Here is a 24,231-nt window from a genome sequence, read left to right on the forward strand (position 1 = left end):
TAATAGGCTCCCTTCATCATCATCTGGCAAGAAAAGAAAGGCTGTTGATTCCTTTGACGACTCAGTGGTGCAGGAAGGGAGGAAGACAATTTCCCTTGCCAAAGTGTCTTTAACCACACCTCATTTCCCAAAGCCATCCTTTAAAATTGGTGAATGTATCCGTAGAGCTGCTAGCCAAATGACTGGATCTCCGTTGATTCCAAAGGGTAAGCTTGATGGAGGCAGTGAAAATCCTGCTGCAGATGGATATGATGCTGCCTTTGATAATTCTGAAGATGCGCAGCGAAAGAGGATGAATGTTACAGCTGAATACTCATCACTAGATGAGTTGCTATCACAACTTCACTTGGCAGCATGTGATCCAATGAAAAGTTACAGTTCTTTTAATATTTTTATTAGCTTCTTTTCTGATTTCAGAGATTCACTGGTTGTGGATCAGCTTCCTGGGGACAAAGCAGGTGGCAAAAGGAAGAAGTCACCCAATTTTATTGTTGGGTCTCCAGAAACTTTTGAGTTTGAGGACATGAATGACACTTATTGGACTGACAGAATAGTCCAAAATGGTTCTGAAGAGCACCCATTACATGGAAATGGAAGGGGACAATATCAAATTGTGCCTGTTGAATTAGAGAAACCACTTCAAAAAGGCCGTAAGTCACGGAAACGATATTCTGATGCCAATCACGATCTGACAGCAGAAAAACCCCCTGGCTATGTTGATGAGAGGGCCCCGGCAGAACTTGTTATGAACTTCTCTGAGATTAATTCTGTTCCTTCAGAAACAAAGCTAAATAAGATGTTCAAGCACTTCGGTCCATTAAAGGAATCTGAGACAGAAGTTGATCGTGAAACCAGTCGTGCCAGAGTTGTTTTTAGAAGATCATCTGATGCAGAAGTTGCCTACAATAGTGCTGGAAAGTTCAACATCTTTGGGTCAGTGGCTGTAAATTATCAACTCAACTACACTATATCTGAATCATTCAAAGCTTCATTGTATGCTCCGACCCTAGCTGAGGAGACTCCACTCATGGCTTCAGCCCTAGGTGGGGACCATGGACTTGTTGCCTCATCACTGAGTGAAACTTCACTCATTGCCCCAAGCCTAGGCGAGGAAGCTTCTTTCATGGTTTCAACCCTTGGTGAGGAAACTTTATCCATTGCTACAACGTTCCATGAGGAATCTTCAATGATAGCGTCTTCCTTAGGTGACGACACTTTGGCCATTCCCACAACCTTAGGTGATGGAACTTCAGTTATTGCCGGAACCATGTATGAGGAAACATTGCCCATTGCCTCTACTACGGGTGAGGGAACTATGGGTGTTGCTACAACTATTGGTGACCGATCGTTTATGGTTGCCACAACTGTAGGTGAAGAATTTTCAACAGTTGTTACAACTATTAGTGAGCAAACCTCAACAGTTGCCATGGGTGAGGAAGATTCATTTATAACCACAACCTTGAGCAAAGAAACTTCAACCATCACCACAACTTTGGGTGAGGAAACCTCAATGGTTAATGTAAGTCTAGGTGAGGAAACTTCAAGCATGGCTACCTTTGGTCATGAAACTCCAACCATTCCCGCAAGCTTGGGTGAAGAAACTCCTAGTATTCCCACAAGCTTGGGTGAAGAAACTCCTAGCATTCCCACAACCTTGGATGAAGAAATGCCTAGTGTTCCCACAACCTTGGGTGAAGAAACTCCTAGCATTCCCACAACCTTGGGTGAAGAAATTCTTACCATTCCCACAAACTTGGGCGAAGAAACTCCTATCTATCCTGTGACCTTGGCAGAAGAAACCCCTGCCATTACCATAACTGTGGGCCAAGAAACTCCTGATCTACACACAACATTGGGTGAAGAAACTCCAGTCATTCCTCCAACCTTGGACAAAGAAACTCCAGTCATTCCTTCGACCTTGGGTGAAGAAACTCCTGCCATTTCTCCAACCTTTTGCGACGAAACTTCAACCATCACTGCAACCCTGGGTCAGGAAACTCAGACCATTACTACAACCTTCGGTGAGGAAAATACAACCGTTCCTGCAACGTTGGTTGAGGAAACTACAACTATTCCCACAACCTTGCATGAAGAAACTCTAGCTGTTCCCACAACCTTGGCTGAGGAAACTCTAACTATTCCCACAACCTTGGGCAAGGAAACTGCAAGTATTCCCACCACCTTGGGCGAGGAAACTGCAAGTATTCCCAAAACCTTGGGTGAGGAAACATCAACTAATTCCACAACCTTGGGTGAGGAAACTTCTACTATTCCAACAACCTTGGCTGAGGAAATTCCAACTAATCCGACAACCGTGACTGAGGAAACTTCGACTATTCCCGCAACCTTGGGCGAGGAAACTTTGGCTATTCCCACAACCTTGGGTTTGGAAGCTTCGACTGTTCTCACAACTACAGGTGAGGAAACATTAACTGTTTCGACAACTATGGGAATGGAGACTTTGCCCCCTGCTGTGGCTGAAGGTGAGGAATCTGCCACTTAATATCTTCACTGTCAAAAGTTACCTGGAAATTTCAGGTATTGCTTTGCTTTCCTATCTGCATGAAAGTTTTTATCTTAATGTTGTTTGAATGATGATAATTGCTCTCTTCTGGCTTTGCACAATTGAACCAGTGATCAGAGACCATCTAAGAGTGTGGTTCAAGTGATTCTTTTAATCTCTTGCACTTAAATCATTTGATTACTACGGTTTTGGGTGTTTACGGGGGGAGAAGAGGTGTAAGATAATGAAATTACTAGATCTATATATGCCACCACCGAGTGCAAATGGTAGTAATAGGAGCAGCTGCTATTTTACATTTTGAGAGGCTGAAGTGAATAAATCTCTGAGCTAATTGGGTTGGTATATTTTATTTTTACCTATGAGGTGGGAATTGGTGGTTTTATGTTAGATGTTCATATTGAATCCATCTTGTTTTGTTAGAGCATGGAAGCTACATGCCTGCATCATGGGATTACAGCAAATATAGTTTATTCAGTGTCTTAGTGGTGTGAAGTAGGATAAATAAACTATGAACAGTGCATAATGACTGGTGTTTTCTAACATATTCTGCTCTTTTATTTATCTGCATCAGTTTCTTTTACTGTTTTAATCTTATTCTTATTCTTTTGATGCAATTTTTTAGGCGCGAACGCATCCTGAAGATCTGATGTTGGTATGGTGCTGGTAGGGTTGATTTAACTTGCCACTGAAGAAGGCAACCAGACAGACAGCTCCATTGGTGCAACTTGAATCTTCAGCTCGGATTCTTTCTTTCTTAAATTATGCTATAAGCTGCATGGTGTTTGTCCACATGCTCCGGCTAGTGTAATATAATAGCATTTTAGATGACCTTTTCATGGTTGCTATCCTTGAGGACTAGGAGAATTCCATTGTAGAATCAAGCTGCCTATCTGTTTTTCATGCCTCTTTATCATGCATGTATTGGAATTGCTGCCCCAGCTTATGCTCTGGTTCCTCATCTGAGATTTTCCAGGCATGAGAAATTTGTATCTTTGATTAGTAGAGCATGAGAGGCTTGTATCCCACTCTACGCTAGAACAGGCTTTATGGACAACTCTTTGAGAGAACTTGTTCTGCTTATCAATGAAAGCCCATAACCCAATAACTCGAATAAAAGCACAGCAAGCAGCATGAATTAATAAATATATAAAACTATAATAAGGCACGTGGGAAGCAGCGGATGTGTAAGTTTTAATAAACAATTGTGACAGATGTAATTTCGTTGTTAAAGTAGTTAAAACTTGTCTAATAACAAATTTAATGTACTGTGTAGAACTTAAAAATCAATGGAAGATTTGACTTGTTGCAGGAATGTATCATACATGCGATACTTTCTTGTGGAAATATAGCAAATTGCAAATATGAAGGAGAAAAAGATGGGTTCTCAACAAACAGGAAACCAGACTTCCAGGAAACCAGACAGACAGCTCCATTGGCGGACAGTACTGCAAGAGGTCCAATGTTTTAATAGTTTGGTCCAGTTCCCCTTACTGTTTAACACCCAAATGTTACTTCTATCCATCACATCAGAATGGTGGACACCGTATGACTTCAAAAACTTCATTGCCATTTTTCTAGACGGCAAGCTGTTGAATCCAGTCACAGACCCAAACATTTACATGTAAGCTGTCCTGTTGGTTTGTTTTTCCTTTTTGTTCCAGTCTTTCTATGTCTGTATATTTGCAACCGTGGCTATTAACATGCAATGTTCATTTTGTAGATAAATCGATTTTCCCTGCAATTACTAAGTGAAATGAACATACTTTGGCCAACAATCGGCCCCTTTCCTGGTAATAAAGTACTCCATGAATGGTATCAGCAGGGGTCTTGGTCTTGCCAAAGCAATGATCCTTTTGTGGCATAGAGCTAGCACCGACCTTGAAGCGGCTCTAGAGGGCTGCAATACAGATAGGTGGTTCTTCTTCAAAACCTTCCTTCATAAAAGCCATAAACCCAAGGTGTGGCAATGTCAGTCCACTCCTTTGGTTGCGTCAAGAAAAAAGGCAGGGACTTGCTGTTAGAGAACATCATCTGCGTAGACAAGCAAGGGGAAAGAAGTGATATCCTGCAATGTAGGAAAAGAGCAGGGCCAAGAGTGCAAATTCATCCTTTGAAAACCATGAATTCTGCTAGTAGGCGAGTATTGCACTTATATTTTTGCTAGTTTATCACAGGTTCAGTTGGTTTAATCAAAACAGTTATAGAAGATCATCTAAGAGTGTGATTTCTTGTAATCTCTTGCACTTAAATCATTTGATTACTATGATTTTGGGTGTTTACAGGGGGAGAAGAGGTGTAAGATAATGAAATAACTAAATCTATATATGCCACCATTTAAGTGCCATTGGTAGTAATAGAAGCAGCTGCTATTTTACATTTTGAGAGCAGAAGTGAATAGATCTCTGGGCTAGTTGGGTTGGTATATTTTATGTTTACCTTCTTTGAATGTTTTAGCTATGGGGTGGGAATTGGTGGTTTTATATTAGATGTTCACATTGAATCCATCTCGTTTTGTTGGAGATGCCTGCATCATGGGATTACACCAAATATAGTTAATTCAGTGTTTTAGTGGTGTGAAGTAGGATAAATAAACTATGAACAGCACATAATGACTGGTGTTTTGCTAACATATTCTGCTCTTTTATTTATTTGCATCAGTGTCTCCGACTGTTTTAATCTTGTTCTTATTCTTTTGATGCAATTGTTTTAGGCGAGAACACATCCTGAAGTTCTGATGTCGGTATGGTGCTGGTGGGGTTGATTCAACTTGCCACTGAAGAAGGCAACCAGACAGACAGCCCCATTGGTGCAACTTGAATCTTCAGCTCGGATTCTTCCTTTCTTAAATTATGCTATAAGCTGCATGGTGTTTATCCTCATGATCTGGCTAGTGTAATATAATAGCATTTTAGATGATGACCTTTTCATGGATGCTATCCTTGAGGACTAGGAGAATTGCATTGTAGAATCAAGCTGCCTATCTGTTTCCTATGCCTCTTTATCATGCATGAATTGAAATTGGAGCCTCAGCTTATGCTCTGGTTCATCATCTGAGTTTTTCCAGGCATGAGAAATTTGTATCTTTGATTAGCAGAGCATGAGAGGCTTATATTCCACTCTTTTGCTAGAACAGGCTTCATGGACTACTCTTTCAGAGAACTTGTTCTGCTTATCAATGAAAAGGCCATAACCCAATAACTCAAATAAAAGCAGAGTAACATGCATTGATAATTATATAATTTTATAATTCTATACTAGTTTTATATAATTTTGTAAGTGAATTGATGTCATGACTTGACATGCATTAACTTAATTAACAAACATATAAAAATTAAAATAGATAAAAAATAATACTATATTATTAATAATTTACCTTTCCTATTAATAAATATTTATATCTCATATTTGAATTAGTTAAAAACCTATCACTTTCTTTCTTTTTTCCTATTCCAAGGATGCAATGAGTACAATAAAATTTGGGCTTTCTTTATTTTGGAAAACACAATTCAATAAATAATATTTAATTGGAATTGCATATGTGTCAAGTTTTCATTTGCTTTTGATGAAACAACTTACTAGATCAGGTCAGCTTATTAGAATTCCCAATTTAAGACAAAAGTTAGAATCTTCTTATCCTAAATTCATGCACAAAACATCTGCTACAATTATGCCACCTAATAATTAATTAATTAGTAATAATTACAATTTGATCAGTTAAAATCTTTTCATTCCTAAATTTTTTAAAAGTTCTTCACTTTTCCCTCTCTTTCTCTCTCTCTCTCTGTCTCTCTCTCTCTCTGTTTCTTTCTTTCTCTTTTATTCTCTTTATATGACTCCAAGACCAGAAAGAAAAAAAAATTAAAAAAAGAAATCTTGAAGAAGGAATGTCATCTAAAAGAAATGTTTTGCGGGAATTTCAACTCCCTGGTACGTTTTTTCTTTTGGGTTTTGGTTATTTTCTTTGTTTGGATGTTGAGAAAAGCAGAGGAAAAACAGAGGAAAGATAATAAACACTTCCTTGAATTCTTTGTGATTCTTAGTTTTTTTTTCTTGTTTTAAATTCTTGGGTTTTATTATCTATCAGCAAATAATAAATTTTTAGGAAAGAATAAATTGACGATCTTCAAATTTAGTCAATTCCATTACAGAAAAAGAATCATTTTGTTTTTTTAAATGATAGTAGGATTGAATTTGATTGAATTATTTTGCAAAAATTTATGTTTAAATCCTTGAAGTTGGAGTGATATCAGGATTAATTTGATTGATCATTCCCTTTCTTTTTGTACGTATATATATATATATATATTATATAAATGGATTTGTTGATGAACTGCTAATTTAGCAGAGGCTTCAAGGAACAGAAAGAAGGTTGATATTGATGGATTTAGGCTGATTGAGGCTGAAAAAGAGGCACCATGGCAAAGAGAACAAGAAAAGCCTGACCGATTCAAGTCTAAGTATGATTTGCGCAAGAGTTTGGCTTGGGATAGTGCCTTTTTCACAAGTCCAGGTTTTGTTTTAGGACTGAAAAAATTCTAAGTGCTTTTATATCATTCTTAAGGCTTTTCATGTCATTCATGATTGATTGAATTGCAAGTGGTTCATATTCTCAGGAGTTTTGGATCCTGAAGAGTTGTTTGAGACATTGAATTTTCATGATGGAGACAATGGAGATTCTCAATCCGATCTCAAGGAAGCAAATGGTTTACCTTCTGAGTCCTTGGCGGCAAGTAGAATTGGTGAGTGTTTTGTCAGAAGAAGTTTAGCTTGGGATAGTGCCTTTTTTACTAGTGCAGGTATGCTTCTTTACAAGTCTTTTAGCTATTTTGCCTCATATATTTTTCTAGTTGATACTAATTCTTTTCATGCTTAGGGGTATTGGATCCGGAAGAGTTGTCTATGGTTAACAAAGGATATAAGAAGTCTGAAACACAAAATCATATACTTCCTGGAATCGAAGAAGAATTTTGGAAGTCTGCTGACTCAAACTCTACAATAGATAGTGATTACTCCTTGGCAAGTCTTGAGTTTGATCTTTTTGATGATATGAGGGCATCCATGCACAAATCAAGCAAAGCATACAATTTGGTAAATTCAAGTTCCAACCTCCAAAGCCAAACAGGCAGACAAAATCCCCATTGTAAGTATCTGCTGCTTTGATTATATCTTCACGCGGAACTTAATGGATGCAATCATTCATGTCAAGTTTACATGTTGATGCATTTTAGGCTTCTAGGTTTGATTGTAAAGTTGTGTTTTTTCTTTGTGCATGTAACTTGCATACTAGAGGCTTAGTTAGGATTACCATGGAAGAAAGTCATCCTCCTAGTTTAATAATAATAACTAGATGTATGTTGTCTAATCATTTTGTGCATTTGTGGATGATATGTATTTGGTTCTTGGGTTTTTTCCCCTTACACTTATCAGAGCTGCTGCTTTTTTGCAGCTTCAAAAAGGCTGGATACTACAAAATTTCAAATTAAACCCTTGCCAGCTTCCAGAAGGCAAACTGTTAGCATGCATGGAGGGGCAAAGATAGCAAAAGAAGCTACCAATCCCCCACGAGCACAGGTATGTCAGTTGAGTGTAGTGAAATTGTGACAATGATACATAAGCTATACCAGGCCTTTACAGTGATTGCTTCGTCTTCCCTCATTATCAATGCATAGCTGAGTTGTTATGAACAAGAGTTTTAGATATGACTGACTTGATATCATTACTTGCTGGACCAAAAAGCATGCCACTCAATGTGGAGAACAGAATACTTCATCTTCCCTTAAGCTGTCGAAGAAATTCAGCCAGGCCAACCCTCTATCAGCTGCTGCAACCAAAAGGGCATCTTTGGGTGCAAACCACTTGAAAATGGAAAAAAAAATCAGAAAAGCTGCATCTGGTAAACATTGCCATAAATTTTTATTTTCTCGCTTAGTTTTCCTTTAAGATAAAGTTTATTCAGAATTCTTGTTTGACTTTTACAGGACAAATTATGACAAAGAAGCCTTGTTTTGGTGACTCAGGTAGTGTTATTCCCAGTTTAACACTATCTCCAGAACCAGTTTCTTCACGTTGGCGCATTGCCTCCAGAGATTTTGGACAATCTGATTGCACTCAGTCTACTCCAATTGCTAAGTCTCCAAATTCGCTGAGAAGAAAGAATAATTTGGCTGCTTGTGATTCAAGCTCTAGGACTCCTTGTAGATCCTTAAGTAGAAGCAAAAACAAACTGTTGGATTCTACTCAACTTACTCATTTACCATCCACACCGAACTCCTCTTGCACATCACTTTCTAGCTCTGTTGGTTGCTGGTCTGCTGAATCATCAACTTCTAGGAATTACGTATCTAGCAATTTTTCAACAAGCGTGGATATTGCTTTCAGAAGAGGGGTTTCTGCTGCTTCTCAAAGATCACATACCAAGAATCGATCTTGTGATCAACCCTTTGTTCAAAATGAAAGTAAAAAAACAAGGTTGGCATATCAAGATGTTAATGGATTCTCAAAGGAAAGTAGTCCTTTACCTCCAGCTGTTTCAAGAGAAATAAAACCTTCTGGCCTTCGAATGCCATCACCAAAGATTGGATTTTTTGATGTGGTTAGTTGCTCTCTGTTTGTTTTCTTATCTATTTGCTTTATTCCATTGGTTTCTTATCTATTTGCTTTATTCCATTGGTTAGTCAGTATCACTGAGTTTTCCCTCACATTCTTCCTGTTGAATGACATCATTCTGCTAACAGGAAAATTTTAGTGCATTAACCCCAAATGGAGGTCTAAAATTTCATTCTGGTATGCAAAGTACTTCTAAACTTAGAAATGTTCTGCATCATCCTAATGGCAATTCAAATAGAGGCAGAGTTGGTAAACTTCAACCACCAAGAACATCAACAAGGTCTAGCAATATGAAGGAGAGAAAGATGGGTTCTCAACAAACGGGAAACCAAACCTCCAAGGGTATCAAGCCTTGTTGTACTATCCAGCTTGAAGGAGAAAAAGCTTGTCAAGAATTTACATTATCTGGGACCATTACAAGCTCTCTTGCCACAAGTTTCATGGCTGGGAGTGATTCATCCTGTGAGTGGAGTAGTGGAAATGGCTTGAAAACTGATGGTCTGGGATCTTATTCAAAAGAAGTCATTCGACCTGACAGCCAGGGACATGCCAACCAAATTGTGAATTCATCTCTGAATCAGAATGAAGATGCTAGTGGACACCCTTTGGAAAATCAGCCGCATTCAGATGACAAAGAAAATTTATTTAGTTTTGAGAATGAAGTCGATGTTCTAAGTAAGCAGATTGAAGCCATTGATTTCAGGGGGGATTTAGTTATAGAATTTTAAGCGCAGATCATTTAGTATTCAGTCTGAGACAGTAATTCTATTACCAAAAGTTTAATGGAGTAAGAGTGCTTTCAATAGTCTCTCTCTCTTTCTCATATTCATCCAAAGCAAGCAGGGAAGTCCTACAACAAAGGAACAAGCTGCCATTAGAAAGCAGCAAGACCAATAAGAGTCATTTGATTAGAATGAAGCAAAAAATAAACAGAAAAATTGTAAAAAGGAAGAAAAAATCAGAAATTGGCATGGTGCAGACAAAGGTATTGATACTGACAAACTTAGGAGTGTTATTCCCCTCTTGCCAATCTGACAAACTTCCTCTGATTCCTTTCGCTTCATATATAGTAAATATGAGGGAGGAATTGTAGCTGCCAAAGTCTTGCTCTTTGAGATTATTGATAAAGACTAACTAGAGTGAAAATTTCAGTTTAAAAAGCTAAATGATTTTATCATTATTTTTGTCATGTGGACATTCATGTGTCTGACCTATAAGCAACAGAAGGAAGTAATGAGCAAGGGTTCTTGGACAACCTTGACAGGAGGAAACAACCATGCACTACACAGTTTGGGGGGCTATGGCATTTGAGAACTAAAGACACCTCTTTCACAGGCATACGCCTTGTTCGGATTGAAAGAACAAAAAGCCTTCATGCCCTTTTTCACTAACCATGCACAAACATGTCCTTACAAGGATTACAGAAACTGTAAATATTTGTATAAAACTAAAACAAAGCAACAACTAGCTAGATGGCATGAATCGCTAGAGTTTTAGTTACTCTACCCATAACAACAAGACTCTCCTTGTATGTGTGAACCTGAAGAGGATCCCGAGCCTTCCTGGTTTTAGTCCTGATATCAGTAACTGGTATCAAGGTCATAAAGGAATACCTTACCATTTTGCCAAAACCTAGACATCCTTTTAAATCCTGCAAAAGGTCCAATGTTTTAATAGTTTGGTCCAGTTCCCTTCATTGTTTAACACCCAAATGTTGCTTCTATCATCACATCACAATGGAGGACACTGTATGACTTGAAAAACTTCATTGCCATCTTTCTTGACAGCAAGTTGTTGAATCCAGCCACAGACCCAAATACTTATATGTATGCTGCCCTGTTGGATTGCTTTTCTTTTTAATTCCAGTCTTTTATGTCTGTATATTTGCAACTGTGATTATTAACATCCAATGTTCATTTTGTAGATCAATCGATTTTCCCAGAAATTACTAAGTGAAATGAACATACTTTGGCCTACCATCGGACCCTTTCCTGATAATAAAGTACTCTGGGTGCATGAATGAAATCAGCAGGGATCTTGGTCTTGCCAAAGCAATGACCCTTTTGTGGCATAGAGCTAGCAGTAACCTTGAAGCGGCTCTAGAGGGCTGCAATACAGATAGGTGGTTCTGCTCTAAAACCTTCTTTCATAAAAGCCATAAACCCAAGGTGTGGCGACGTCAAGAAAAATGGCAAAGATTTGCTGTTAGAGAACATCCATCTGCATAGACAAGCAAGGGGAAAAAGTGATATCCTGCAATGTGAGAAAAGAGCAGGGCCAGGAGTGCAAATTCATCATTTGAAGCCCATGAATTCTGCTAGTAGGAGAGTATTGCGCTAACACTTTTGTTAATGTCACAGTCTGAGTTGGTTTAATCAACACTACATGTTCACAGTTTTTTTAAAGGAAAAATGGGAATGAAACAATTCAACCTTAATAACTGTGAGCTACTGGATAAGGCAAATAAGACAATGGAAGAGGCAAAATTTGATTAACCAAGAATGATTCCATCTAGTGTACAAGGTAAAGATTTTGTACTGTAAGCAATAACTATAGTTTTTCTTGGTTTACAGGATAAGACTCCCCGGTAAATGGGAAATAATATTACAAGTATTTCAAATATTTTGGCATAAAAAGAAATTATTTCTCAAGTATCAAACGAATCCGAAAGTTCCAAGTCAAAGGCACAATGAAACCAGCATGCGGGATGTGTCAAGGCACCAAGCGATTTGAGCTGCTGCCATGTTATTACTCATCACATCATCTGCATAAATAATAAGTTAAAAGCATTCCAGGTGAGAATCCTTCACAGAAACATATTTTAGTTTCTGTTTCTTAAAAGGCCAATGTTATTTTTGGGACGTTTATAATTGAAAAGAAGTTGTTAACTGAAAAGTAGCCTCACATACCTATCCAATGCAAGGTAGATAGATAAAAGATACAGAGCCTAATTGCATTGAACCAGGTAATAAGCTTTCAATCTTCAGTTCACAGACGATTTATTCAATAAGATGGCTTTTTATGCCAGGAATTTCTTAAAATGCAAGCAAGCATAACAGTTGAAAGAGTTTCAGTTAGATATGTAGATGATCACCTTCAATAGGTCCCCAAACATCCCTTGGAGGGGATTTCTACGCCGCACACCATAGAACTTTTCTCCAATGTCATCTAGCAACTGAACCACCAAGTTTGTGTTAGAATCCCATACATGTAAGCTTACTCTAAGCCAAAGGGATGAAGAAATTAATAAATAAAGGCCACTTAGCAGATATATGAAAACAGTTAAATCCCAGTTGGGAACTGAAAATAAAGTGGAAAACTTGTTTTACAGGAGAGGAAATAACAATTAGAGACAAGTATTCTAATTGGCAAAAATGATTGCCCACCTCAATGAATGCAGGTTCTCTGTCTATGCTAGACTTGTAATTCACTCTCAACATATTAAAAAGTGGCAAGGCATCTCTTTCCAACCTGCAGTATAAAAGTGTCTTCAGATGAAATTAGACCGTGTTTTGCATATCAAACATGGAAAGAATATTGTAGCCTACCTTTAAGCCCAAAATTGACCATAGTGTTTTTAATTGATGATTTCGTTTGATGAGTTAAAATGTAAAACACTAGCATTACTAACAATCATGGTTGCATTTTGTTGTTTATGTAGCTCCCCAAACCAAACCAAAACCAAAAAAACAGTTACGGTATGGTTTGGAGATGAAGGGAGGTTTGGTTATACTTTCCGTTATCAGTAACTATACCCAATGCAAGGAAATTCAATCCAAGCTCATAAACCTTGTTTGACCACTTACAGACTTGGTCAAAGAAAAGATGCAGTGCTGATTCCCCAGCTCTTTCCCCTAATCCCCCAAAAAATTTCTCTGTATTGGTGTAAATTTATGCCAGTCGGAAGGTGGAGGTAAATGCATTAATATCAACCTTAATTAGATTATAGAGGACACCAACTTCCCTAAAATGACAAAGCGGAGCAGTAATATCAGCATTGTTACTACACATTATATTCAACAGCATTGCGTCCAGACCTACTTGCATTAAGGATGATAGGACTGTTCCCTCCCTATAGATGGAGAATGAATTGATGAGGGAACAAAAGAAAATAACTTACGTTTGCAAGAGAAAAGTGATAAACTGAACCAAATCCGATTGGGGGAAATCAAGCTCCTGGGATGTCACTTGTCTCTTTAATTCATCCATAAGGTAATTAGCATCTCTAAGATTACCCATAGACAAATACCTATCGTGCAAAAGTAAATTTGCTTCATTAGTACACAATTTATACTAAATTACAAGAAAAAGTAACCGTCTCACTTTATTGCCAAGTATGAATGTGTCAAGATTGAGAAAAAACAAAAATCACTATCATTTATGGAAATCTATAACAGTCTCATAGGAAAATTCAACTGATTTATGTGACAAAAGAAACATAGAACAAAAACACAGCACATCAGTATAACTCAGTTGAATGATTTTATTCATGGATTTTGTTTAGCCTACTCACATGAATCAAAATATGCTAGAAGATCAAGCGATGAATCCAAAGTTTTAATCCCATCATCCAATCTGCTTTTGTTATCAATAGGAAATTTTCATACTTTTTGAAATTAGATAAAGAAACTCCTATATATGTTGAAATTGCTTAGTGCATTTTTTCTAATGCTGCCAAAATGGAATGTTAAAATATCAATTTAACTTTATAAAAGTACAAGGGACCACTTTGAAAGGGGAAACAATGGAAGACATGATACATTGTTGACCATAGATTTTTCAATTTAAGCTTAAGGTCAAGATTACAGGGTTCCGTATTATTGATTGAGCCTTCAACAGTAGTGGCAATAGGAACAATAAAATCACAGGCCAAGTGAGCAGTTATTCAGTAGGCTTACATAAGAACTGCTCTTGCAATGACTATATCATCTTCACCAGGATAACACTGCATGTTGAAAAGCATATCAGTTAATCGCATTAAATAAGTATCAAAGGAAATGTAAAACCTAGAGTCATTGGTAGACTTGGAACTTGAAATAGAAGAACATTGATTGAGTTATGCCATCTTCCATGCATATTTAACAACCAATAGTTTAATCCTTTAATTCCTTAAATAAGCATAGTTTCTCAACCCAAAATTTTGAATTATTTAAGAACTCATCATTGAAGTAAAGAACAGATTTCTATAGCTTAATTCTTTTGAATGATTCAAAGGCTCAGTTGAGAATGATAGAAAAGAGTCTTAGAACTGATACATAATTTCAATAATAATAAGTAATAGGCTTAGATGTAGAATCTCCCTTGCAGGAGTAACATGCGACCAAATCTCAAGATGATTGATATTTTCCGTAATATATCTACCAAACAAACTATTATGCATCTATATTAATGTTCAGCCGTTATATATTGCACTGTTACACAAGGAAATATGATTCTATTAGTGTGCCTCAAACCATATTCATGAGAAGGAGTGAGAATGAGAAGAAAATTAACCTTGCCCATGAAATTCACTAAGGTAGACGCAAACTTCTTTGGGTTGTTTCCTCTAACAAAATGATATGACACTCTAGCCATGTCCTGCAAAAAGAAGCATCACATGATTGTTGAGATACACAAGCACGCCCCTTAGAATATTGACATTCAGACATGATATCACATCATAAAATCCTAGAAAGCAACTATATTCAACCCAAACACTAAATAAAATAGACTTGCTTCAAACATATTTTGTTGCCTCATCAAATACACTATAAGATAAAGTACTCTTAACAACACTGTTTTTTTTGATAAGCAACACTTTTTTTTTCTTATTTTATCTTTTTGGTGTGCAGGCACACATGCAAAAAAAAAAAAATGAATGTCTCATGTAATAATAATGCAATTTCTTACACAACTTTAAGTTGGTCACTAGTGTACAATGCATGCCTTGTACAAACCATCAAAATATAACGTATTTTTGCATTTCTCTTCACCTTGTAAATCAGGATAAAGAGAAACTTCATGATACTGATTCAAAGCAAGGTGGGCAAGGGACAAGAACAAATGTGTGATTGAAGTAGTAAAACCAAAGCCTAAACATTTACTCCCAAACCTACCAACTCAGGAGATTCAGAATATATGTATTCAGCCAGCATCACATGTAGTTGTGGATCACCATTCCTGGGAGCACCAAACTCAGCAGACCACCTAAAATCCAAAATAAGAAAAACAGTTCAGGGCAAATATGCATTACTACTTAACACTGTTCAAAATTAAAATTAAAAAAAAAAACTTTTATTCTGTCTCCTGTTATCATATCCTTCAATTGTATATTATCTTACTAATTAAAACGTAAGATCATAAACAGCCTAATCTTATGCCTCCACACATAATGAGATGTTGCAGTATCTTTCATTAAAAGAAAGAAAGTAGCTGATGTTGATGTACAATTAGGAGATCCCTTCAACAGTTTAACTGTAAAGAAATGTAGAGAAAATAGCCCAGACTAAGATGTGAAAATGCATTATTTTCTATATAACCATCAATGGTAACTTCAACAGTATACTATATATAATGATGTCTCACTTTATAGCAGCTCGTAAGAATGATGAGCAGCCCTCAACACGTGTTTTTGCTGCCCCAAGCGCTTCAGCAAGTTCTTGAACATCATCATCATCCCCCAAGTTACTAGGCACTGGAATCTGAGGAAACATCTTATAGATTTTCCTGACACGGTCTACCATTTACATTTTGTCACAATCACAACAACAGAAGTAGCAGAATTAAATGCACCAAACAGCTATGGTCAGTAAACACGGAAGCCTTTATATAAAACGGTATATAGCTTCAAGGTTTTTCTTTTTCGTATAAAAGATACTTAAGTCGCCAGAATAAGAGAAGCGAGAATCAATAAACTATTCATCACAACTTGTGCTTATAAGGAAATCAAATTACAAGACAAGGCATGTACTGACCAAGGATATCTTCATCAAAAGGAATTTTCCCTTTGACAAGTGTCTCAACAAACAAGACTGCAAGCTCTGCCCCACAAGTAACCTGAAAATATTCATCCCCATGACTTCAATGCAATGGATTACAAAGTAAAGAACAACAATCCAAAAGACCAGCACAATAAATTTCCTCAAGCAAATTTCATATAGCCTCTAGTTTCCATTGCAGCACAATCTTTAATGAGTATTATCAAGTAAAATCCAATAAAATATATTAAAAGGAAAGTTCTTAGCCTTTCTATCATAGAATATTGAGCTCCACAAGATAGCTAATATATTTAGCCTTTGCTGCACTAATTTGCATCATTCTTACATCTTACGTTATATTTCGACTAAGAGGAAGATCAACCATGAATGTAAAGGGTGTTAATCATGAAATATTTGCAATTACTGAATTGATGTCATCTTATACTTGATTCAATCTAATTGTTACACTATACTATCCCAATCTCAAATAATCCAGATTCTAAGCTTAAGCCAATCCTCCAATTCATTCAGAAGCCACATTTCAAACAACCAGATTCAACTTCACCTTCATGATGCTTTCGCATATAACTTTGCGAAAAACCTTGACTAACAAACTCAGGATCAATGTACTTGGAACAAAATGATAACCTGGCCATGATTCAACTGGAGGCATGCACCTGAATGAAGCAAATCCAAGGCCTCAGAATATCTTTGAGCAGACACATATCTGAAACAAATATGAATGTTTCATAATCAATGATAATTCTTTCAAAGCAAAAGAAAATACGGAACATGGTCTGAAGAACAAAAATGGAAAATTCAAATCGCTCGCTGCGATAAATTTGAGAAATTGACAGACCCTCATACCGTGCACTAATAGACTTGTACATCTGCTGAGCTCCATAGAAATTGCCCGCGTTTATAGCTTTATCTAATTTATCAATATTCTGCATTTAATATCAAAAGCAAAAATCAATGCTATTAGGAATCATTCATCACCGTAAAAATTAAGTCCAACCATAGTTAAAAAACTCCTCCCTTCAACTTAAAAAATTGCAATAATGGTTTTCTCTTAATTTTTTTAAAAAATAAAAGCTTTTTTCTCTTCAAAGATTACAATTTTTCCACATCTAGAATATAAGAAAGCACTTAATATGTAAAACCCAGAGATGAAAAAATTTTCTTTCTTTTAAATGAAAGTTTCCACCCAACAGCCTCCACCCCCGTTTTCTTACCAGACAAACAAAGCCTTAGGACCCAAATATGAAAATGTTTCAAATAATTCAAAATTATCAGTTTGCCCTCAGTTTCTCATCAAACAAACAGATGGGTCACTCCATTTTTCTTCAACAGAACAAAAACAAATTATTGAAAGCAATGATAAGAAAAATAAAAGAAAGAATACCTCTTGAACAGGAGGAAGAGTGGCTCTTTTAGGCTTCTCTCTTGACATTTTCGCTTTTACTTGATTTCCTCTTTCTTCTTCTTCTTCAATGAGAAGATCTGATTTTGTCTTTCGTTTCTCAAGTTTGCTAACTTTGCTTTGATCAACGTTCAACCACGAAGGATCATAACAAAACCCAAAAATGGGCTGGGCCCTTTTCCAGAAATGACTTGGGCTTTTTTAGTTCTTTCTCTTTTATGTAGAAATAAAGGAAATAAATAATTAACAAAAATAATAAAAGCAAAAAAAAAAAGGAAAAAAGAACAACTCTGATCTAAGGTGAATTCTGTCTTCAGTTCTCTCTGCTTGGGTTTTTTTTTCTTTCACTTTCTTGTGTTAATATTTAGTTTAAACCATTGGAATTTCTGGGTTTCTCTCAAAATCTATACTACAATTGGTTGGAACTCAAAATTCAAGGAGACTTACAGCATTTCTTCTAACTGTCTGGTAAAAGTCCTGAGAGAGTTAGTTTTAACATTGCAAAGTTTATTTTTTCATATATAGAGATTGAAGGGCTTGACAATGAGTTCTCAACAAGCTTTGGCAGCAGTTAAAGTATATCGTGACCTTCTCAAAGCAGTGAAAAAACACATTGGAAATGAAGAGTACAAGAACCATTTTCGTGAGTATGTTACACAAGAATTTAGGAAAAACTGTCAACTTTCAGACCCTTCTTTGGTTACCCAAAAAATCAGGCTTGCCAATGATTATACGTTTTTACTTAACAGTGTGCATCATCACAAGGTATTGCTACCTTCCACTGCTTTGGTTTTAGTCTCACATATCTAATGTTGTCTGCTATGCTGATTGTTGGTTTTGCTAATTGTTGTTTTTTGTTTTTTATTGAATGTTTTGCGTTTCTTTAAGATTTGTTAATATGTAAAACTATTCAAAATAAGTTTTTTTTTTTGTTGTATAAGTGAAATTATGTACTTTGTTATTCACAAAAGGTAAATTGTCTTATCTCTAATTGTTCAGAAACATTGTTTATTTTTTATAATCAAACCTGTTTTTGCTGTTTGCTTCTTAAAACAAGAAGTAAACAGCAAAACTAACAATCCAAAGTAGCCTAAATATCCTGGTTTTGTGTTGGTTATTGGAGGATCTGTTGTGGGAATATGGCATGGTTTTGCTAATTTAAAGATGTATGAAAGTCATGAAATTTTCTTGTAAGACCTGTCAATTGATTAATAGAAGGCTTTAAGATGCCTGTCATTGGTTTCTCTAATGAGGATATAGTTATGATTTCTCTGGTTTTTCTCATGTTTCTTGTATGGACTATGGTAATTTATACCTGTTTATGCTACCACTTAATGCTTCATTCTTGTTCATTTTGAATGCCTGAATTTTTTTTTTTTGTAGAAATGTATGTGATTTTCTTCTGGTTTTGATACTTATTTGGCAGGACTTATTGTTCTCTTACAACATAGCGGTAGATAGGTCAGATGAAATGAAAAGAATACTTGGAAAATCAGCTGCTAGTGTTGGCCTTCAGCTTCCTGAAGTTTATCAGCCTTGATATCAGTGGCTGATAATTTTCACCATCCTCTTCGTCTGGGGGAGAATTTTGCCTCCCTCATTCTATAATATGTGCGAATTCAGTTGGAACAAATCCTTGTCATTTATATCTATAATTTCTGCTCTGCCAACCAATTGAAACCCTGGTTTGATTGACTTCTTTTTTTTATTATGACTGAATTAAACTCGTAAATGCTGCTTGAGCCTTGAAGAAGCTGCAAGAAGCTGTTTTTTTAAAATTTATGCTGTTTGAATCTAGTGTTTTTCTTCATCAGGTATCATGCTATTTCATATAATTCATATGTTAGTTTTTATGAGACAAGTTAACTATTGATCTTATCCAAGATGTTCTGCCTGATGTATTGTGATCCTTAGTCTAATCTCCTGATATTATTGCAGTTATCATTTTCAGTTAAGTGTTTATCTTGATGGAGTTCTGGCATTTTGTGTATCTCCGTTTCCCAGCAGTAGTGTTCCGATTGTGGTTGTTCTGTCAACTTCCTGATCCAAGCTGTGCCCGTAAATTGCATCTTTGAACACAAAATAACATGATTGTAAGGATCCGTATCAACAGAAATTAACAGCAAACTCTTTTAGTTCAATGAGAAATATCTGCACCTACCATTGGCCCTAACACATTGGTACAGCAGGCTTTTCTAAGTGAAACTTGTTGGAGCAAAACTCCCTTGACTGCCCCAGGTTTTTAGAATTTGTACCAGCATAGGGCTCTGTCATTGATGCTCTCTTGGCCTGCACATTTTCTTACTGAATCGAACTGCATTTGTTAGTGAACAAGCCAGACTTAACCCTTGAGGTCTATTTCCATCAAGGTTTCAGTGTCCTTCTCTTGTTCTTTGTGATCATTCTGAATTCTCAACTAAATTTTATATAATCGATACCAGTATCTCACTTCTCCTCCCTGAAGGCTCCATCCACCTATGGGGCAACAAAACCCAATAGGAAATCTCAGCATCCAAATTTTGTCTTTTTTCATGCACATTCTCACTCACAAGATTTGCCTAAATATATATATCTATAAATTAAATGTTGCACCTAGTTGAGAAATAATAGTTGAGAAATATTTTTCTTGCTGACTTGTAATACATTTTATACGAAGAATAACTTTTCCACTTTCCAAACACTTAGATTTTATAAAATCATTCTTTTAAAAAAATGTCATCCATTCCAAATTGACTCTAAATTGAGAAGTTAAAATTTTTTAAAAATAAATATTTAAAAAATTTTAATTTAAACAATTTTTTAAATTTTTTGTATTTATAAAATAATATTTTAGAGGTTAGAATTAGTTATATAAATATTATACATGAAAAATGTATCAAAATTTATAAAATTTAAAAGTAAATGCTGTTTCACATAGTTATGCCTGATGAGAGTCATGAACCTCCAACACGTTTAGTAGCCATTTTTTTCACGAGTCAAAGGAAGAACACTAGAAAAGCGGCGAAAACCAATACACGTGTCAATCAATTACCACGTGTCAGTCTTTGTCTTTCTAATTTTGCCACCTGCTTTTTTCAGCAAACAAACAAACAAAAAAACAATCCTTCTCCTAATTTTAGCATATTATAAATTTTCCTCCAATTTTACAACTTGCAAGCAAATCCCAAAAAATTAAAAAAAAAAGAAAAGAAGAAAAAAAAAACTGTTTCATTTTGCAAATGGGTTCAGAGACATTCCTGGAAGTTATTCTTGCAATTCTCATTCCCCCTGTTGGAGTTTTCCTTCGTTATGGCTGTGGGGTAAATTCATTTTCTTTTCTTAATCTATATGTATATATATATTTATTTAATTTTTATTTTTATATTTAAAAAAAAATCAAACTCTGCTCTTTAAATTGAAAATCATGCATTAATCTATAAATTAAATATTGAAATATTTTAATTTTTTTATGTTTATTTTTGTTAATTTTACTATTCTCAAACAATATTTAAATAGGTATAATTCTAATTTTTAATTCAAAGTTTTCAGATTCGAATTCCGAAATGAACTAATCGGAAAATAATTTGTTTCTTAATCAGAATGCATTTCTTAATCACATTTATCTCAAACAAAAAAAAAAGGAAAAAATATTGTGATTAAATTGATTGATTATCTAAAATTATAAAGTTTGGGATTTGCAGGTGGAGTTCTGGATAGATTTGCTGCTGACAATATTGGGTTATATACCTGGGATAATATATGCCATTTATGTATTAGTTGGATAGCAATTGCTATTTTAATTTTTTTATTTTTTATTTTTTATTTTTTTGTTTTTCGTTTTAATGTTGATGAAGCAACTCTTGGTGTGTTTGTTTTAGATCTTTGTGTATTTTTTTAATTTGTTCTTTGTTGGAGATAACGCATGGAGGTTAGGTGTGTTCTCAGTTAATAATTTGGTTAATTAGATGTATTTACTTCCTTTTTCTGTATATGTTTTTGAGTTTGTATATTTCTTAAAATTTTATTTAAGTTTTAAAGCATTGACATTAGAAATTTTAACATATATGTTTTAATTTTCATTCTTTGTCTTGATTTCGAATTTTGTCTTTGAAGAGATATTTTAATTTTAACTCTAATGTTTTTAATTTTGAATGTAAGAAATATCTTAATTTTAATAATTAATTTATGTCATTTTGAGTGAATTTTAGATCGGATAGTATTTTATAATTAATTATTATTAATTAAAATATTATTTATTATCTTATATCATATAATAAGGTGAATGTCAATGTCGATGTGAAGATAAAAAATATTTTAAAATTATATTATTATATTATATCAATATAACGTATTTAAACATAGGCGCACAAGTATTATAAAATTACGAATTAAAATTTTAAGTAGTTTAAGTTTTTTTCAAGCACTACCTCTTTTAAATTTTAACATCTTAACTTTATTGAATGTAGATATTTAATTTTGAATTACAAAATAGATGTATAGTATTGAATTTTTTTTAAAAAAATAATATTGGAACTTGAATTATTATGAAATATAGGATAATTGTTTTTTATACAAATTTTTTTTATATAATTGAAATTTAATATGTTTTTCAATAGCAAAAATATTAATAATTTAAATTTTATCAACTTAAGTTGGGGCAATCATACAGTAAAAACTAAAAAGTCATTTCAAAACATCTCTAGAAGAGAAGTAGTTTTTTTTTTGTTTCAAAATCATTTTTTCGATCTTCGACTGTTAACACTTTATTAAAAAAATTATAATGAAAAGCACTTAAATATTTTAAGATACAAATGCCCTTTTAACAAATTTATTCATGTTCAAACATTTAATAAAATTCATTGATATTTAATAAAAATCAATATTTGACTAAAAAAAATAACTTATTAAAATTTTAGAATGGGATTTGTGAATGCAATAATTTGTCTCATTTTGATAAAATTTAATATTTAAAAAATAAGAAAAAAATTAAATTTTTTTATATATAGTAATTAAGTCAAAAATATTTTTACATCACCTTAAATTCTAGTTTCAAATAACAAATTTTGAGGAAAAATTTTTCAACAAAATTAATAATTTTGGATAAGAAATTAATTTCTTAACCTAAAACCATCAAATTGAAATTAAATATAAAAATCCATGCTTAAACATAACTCAAAGTAAGTCAAAATCGTGAGTTTGGACAGATAATTTATCTTTTGGACACTTTTTAATTTTGAAGAATGAGTTAAGATAAAATTATAAATATTATAATATATACTCATTTTGAGCTATTACTACTATATGTAATACTATTTACAATTTTTAACATTAAATGTTTATAAAATTTTTTAATTAAACATTAAAAAATCATGGTATTATTACAATAAAGTGTTTATTCATTGTAAATCTCGTTAAATAACATGGATATTATTCTAGTTCTACATTAATTGATTGATTTCCATTTCTCATATGTATTAAAAATTGTTTGATTATAATTTTAATTTTCAATTATAAATTTAATTCCTTATAAAAAGGGAAATAATGATTTCAATTTTTCTAAACATCAATACATCATGGTCTGAAAAAAGAGAGTACGTTGACAATTTATATAATATCTATGAACTTATCAAAATGCTTTATTAAATAATAATGGCATTTGATCTTAAATTGAATATATACAGTAGCTTATAATTTTATGAAAAGGTCATATATTATATAATTAAAATGGCTTGAAAAATTAATAATTCAATACATCCAATGAAATAAATGCATTTTGAGTATTAAAGATGAAAATAAGTCAAAAAGAAAATAAGTCAGAGATTCTAATTTGGAGAGTTTGAATTATGCGACGGTGAAATTTATAAAATAAAATAGAGTTATTTTTTATTATATAATTAAAAAATACATTAGTGAAAAAATTAATTAAAAAAAATATATTTTAAAAAATTCCATTATTTTTTCTCATGTTCAAAGCCATCTTAATTATCTCGACACGGGTAATATTGAAAAACGCTTTATGCTGGATTTCAAATCTCAACGGTTGATTGAAAATAGGACAAATCCGTAATACCATTAAAATTAGAGCACTATTTCTGTCAAACTACTCAAAATCTTAAATTTTATAAATAATTAATTTTAAAAAATTTGTATATAAGCTTAAAATCATAAAAAATAGAACTAATTATAAATTAAATGGGTTCCATTACTTTTTAAGTTATTTGTATCTGTGTGCAATGTTCGCATTAACAAAGATAATTAATTTCCAAATTAAGAAATTTAAACCGTAAATATCAAAATATAAAAATTACATGTTCAAAGGTAAATGACTATAATACCCTACTGTTAGAAACTTTAAAACCCTAATGATAAACAATATGAACATATATAAAGGCAAATCAATTGTTAGGGTTAGGGTTTCAGTTCGCACCAGCCGGCTCTTTCTCTCGTCTCAATCTCTTACTTCCAGATTTCAGTCTCAGTGCAGCTTTTCTCGCACCAGCCAAAATGGGGTTAGTTTTTTTCTGTCTTACTATAATTTTTCTTTTAAAATTGCTATCTTTGTTCTTTCAATTTGATTCTTTCATTTGAGAAGTGCTAGCTCTGTGAATCATTTTGTGATTGCCTTTTACGTTGGTTATTTTAGTAAAGTAGTCGAGATCTGGTTTATATGAAAAGATGAGTTGTTGGTCGATAATGTCTTTTTTTTTTTTTCTGTTTCTGGACGTGTTTGGTTGGTGATAAAG

At 34.1% G+C, this 24,231-nt stretch overlaps 5 protein-coding genes across 8 annotated transcripts in view; 4 read left to right on the plus strand and 1 right to left on the minus strand.

The window, feature by feature from the left end:
* LOC110425513 (dentin sialophosphoprotein-like protein) overlaps positions 1–3,640 on the plus strand; it is a 4,032-nt gene extending 392 nt beyond the window's left edge. The window contains exons 2-3 of the mRNA XM_021440437.2: positions 7–2,483; positions 3,147–3,640. Of these exons, the coding sequence (XP_021296112.1) occupies positions 7–2,483; positions 3,147–3,163 (2,494 nt within the window). The 3' untranslated portion in view covers positions 3,164–3,640. The remainder of the gene's footprint in view (positions 1–6; positions 2,484–3,146) is intronic.
* A 2,623-nt stretch (positions 3,641–6,263) lies between these two features.
* Positions 6,264–9,905, plus strand: LOC110424991 (uncharacterized). The gene is made up of 8 exons (XM_021439732.2): positions 6,264–6,451; positions 6,870–7,034; positions 7,138–7,320; positions 7,398–7,664; positions 7,971–8,095; positions 8,261–8,417; positions 8,503–9,116; positions 9,259–9,905. The coding sequence occupies exons 1-8, from the start codon at positions 6,409–6,411 to the stop codon at positions 9,856–9,858; spliced, it is 2,154 nt and encodes a 717-aa protein (XP_021295407.1). The 5' UTR covers positions 6,264–6,408; the 3' UTR covers positions 9,859–9,905.
* Positions 9,906–11,594: 1,689 nt separating this feature from the next.
* LOC110425310 (golgi-to-ER traffic-like protein) lies at positions 11,595–17,648 on the minus strand. 3 transcript variants are annotated; one of them, XM_021440190.1, is made up of 12 exons: positions 17,492–17,648; positions 16,954–17,033; positions 16,735–16,813; positions 16,084–16,165; positions 15,695–15,845; positions 15,226–15,316; positions 14,624–14,707; positions 14,029–14,075; positions 13,251–13,379; positions 12,517–12,601; positions 12,225–12,305; positions 11,595–11,894 (listed from the first exon to the last, which is right to left on the minus strand). In XM_021440190.1, exons 1-12 carry the CDS (start codon positions 17,537–17,539, stop codon positions 11,886–11,888), a joined length of 966 nt encoding a protein of 321 aa, XP_021295865.1. In that variant the 5' UTR covers positions 17,540–17,648; the 3' UTR covers positions 11,595–11,885. The 3 variants fall into 3 exon arrangements, with proteins under 3 accessions (XP_021295865.1, XP_021295866.1, XP_021295864.1); XM_021440191.1 differs by lacking the exon at positions 17,492–17,648 and having other exon boundaries at positions 16,652–16,813; positions 16,954–17,035; XM_021440189.1 differs by lacking the exon at positions 11,595–11,894 and having other exon boundaries at positions 12,186–12,305.
* A 3-nt stretch (positions 17,649–17,651) lies between these two features.
* On the plus strand, positions 17,652–19,422 carry LOC110425311 (complex 1 protein, LYR family protein). Of its 2 annotated transcripts, XM_021440192.1 has the most exons (3): positions 17,652–17,809; positions 18,035–18,274; positions 18,936–19,422. In XM_021440192.1, exons 2-3 carry the CDS (start codon positions 18,053–18,055, stop codon positions 19,047–19,049), a joined length of 336 nt encoding a protein of 111 aa, XP_021295867.1. In that variant the 5' UTR covers positions 17,652–17,809; positions 18,035–18,052; the 3' UTR covers positions 19,050–19,422. The 2 variants fall into 2 exon arrangements, with proteins under 2 accessions (XP_021295867.1, XP_021295869.1); XM_021440194.1 differs by lacking the exon at positions 17,652–17,809 and having other exon boundaries at positions 17,816–18,274.
* A 1,269-nt stretch (positions 19,423–20,691) lies between these two features.
* Positions 20,692–21,360, plus strand: LOC110425312 (Low temperature and salt responsive protein family). The gene is made up of 2 exons (XM_021440195.1): positions 20,692–20,808; positions 21,190–21,360. The coding sequence occupies exons 1-2, from the start codon at positions 20,728–20,730 to the stop codon at positions 21,271–21,273; spliced, it is 165 nt and encodes a 54-aa protein (XP_021295870.1). The 5' UTR covers positions 20,692–20,727; the 3' UTR covers positions 21,274–21,360.
* The last annotated feature ends 2,871 nt before the right edge of the window (positions 21,361–24,231 follow it).

The sequence above is a fragment of the Theobroma umbraticum genome, unplaced genomic scaffold (assembly GCF_002168275.2).
Source record: "Theobroma umbraticum cultivar Fairchild unplaced genomic scaffold, ASM216827v3 scaffold_81.0, whole genome shotgun sequence".
Taxonomy (NCBI): Eukaryota; Viridiplantae; Streptophyta; class Magnoliopsida; order Malvales; family Malvaceae; genus Theobroma; species Theobroma umbraticum.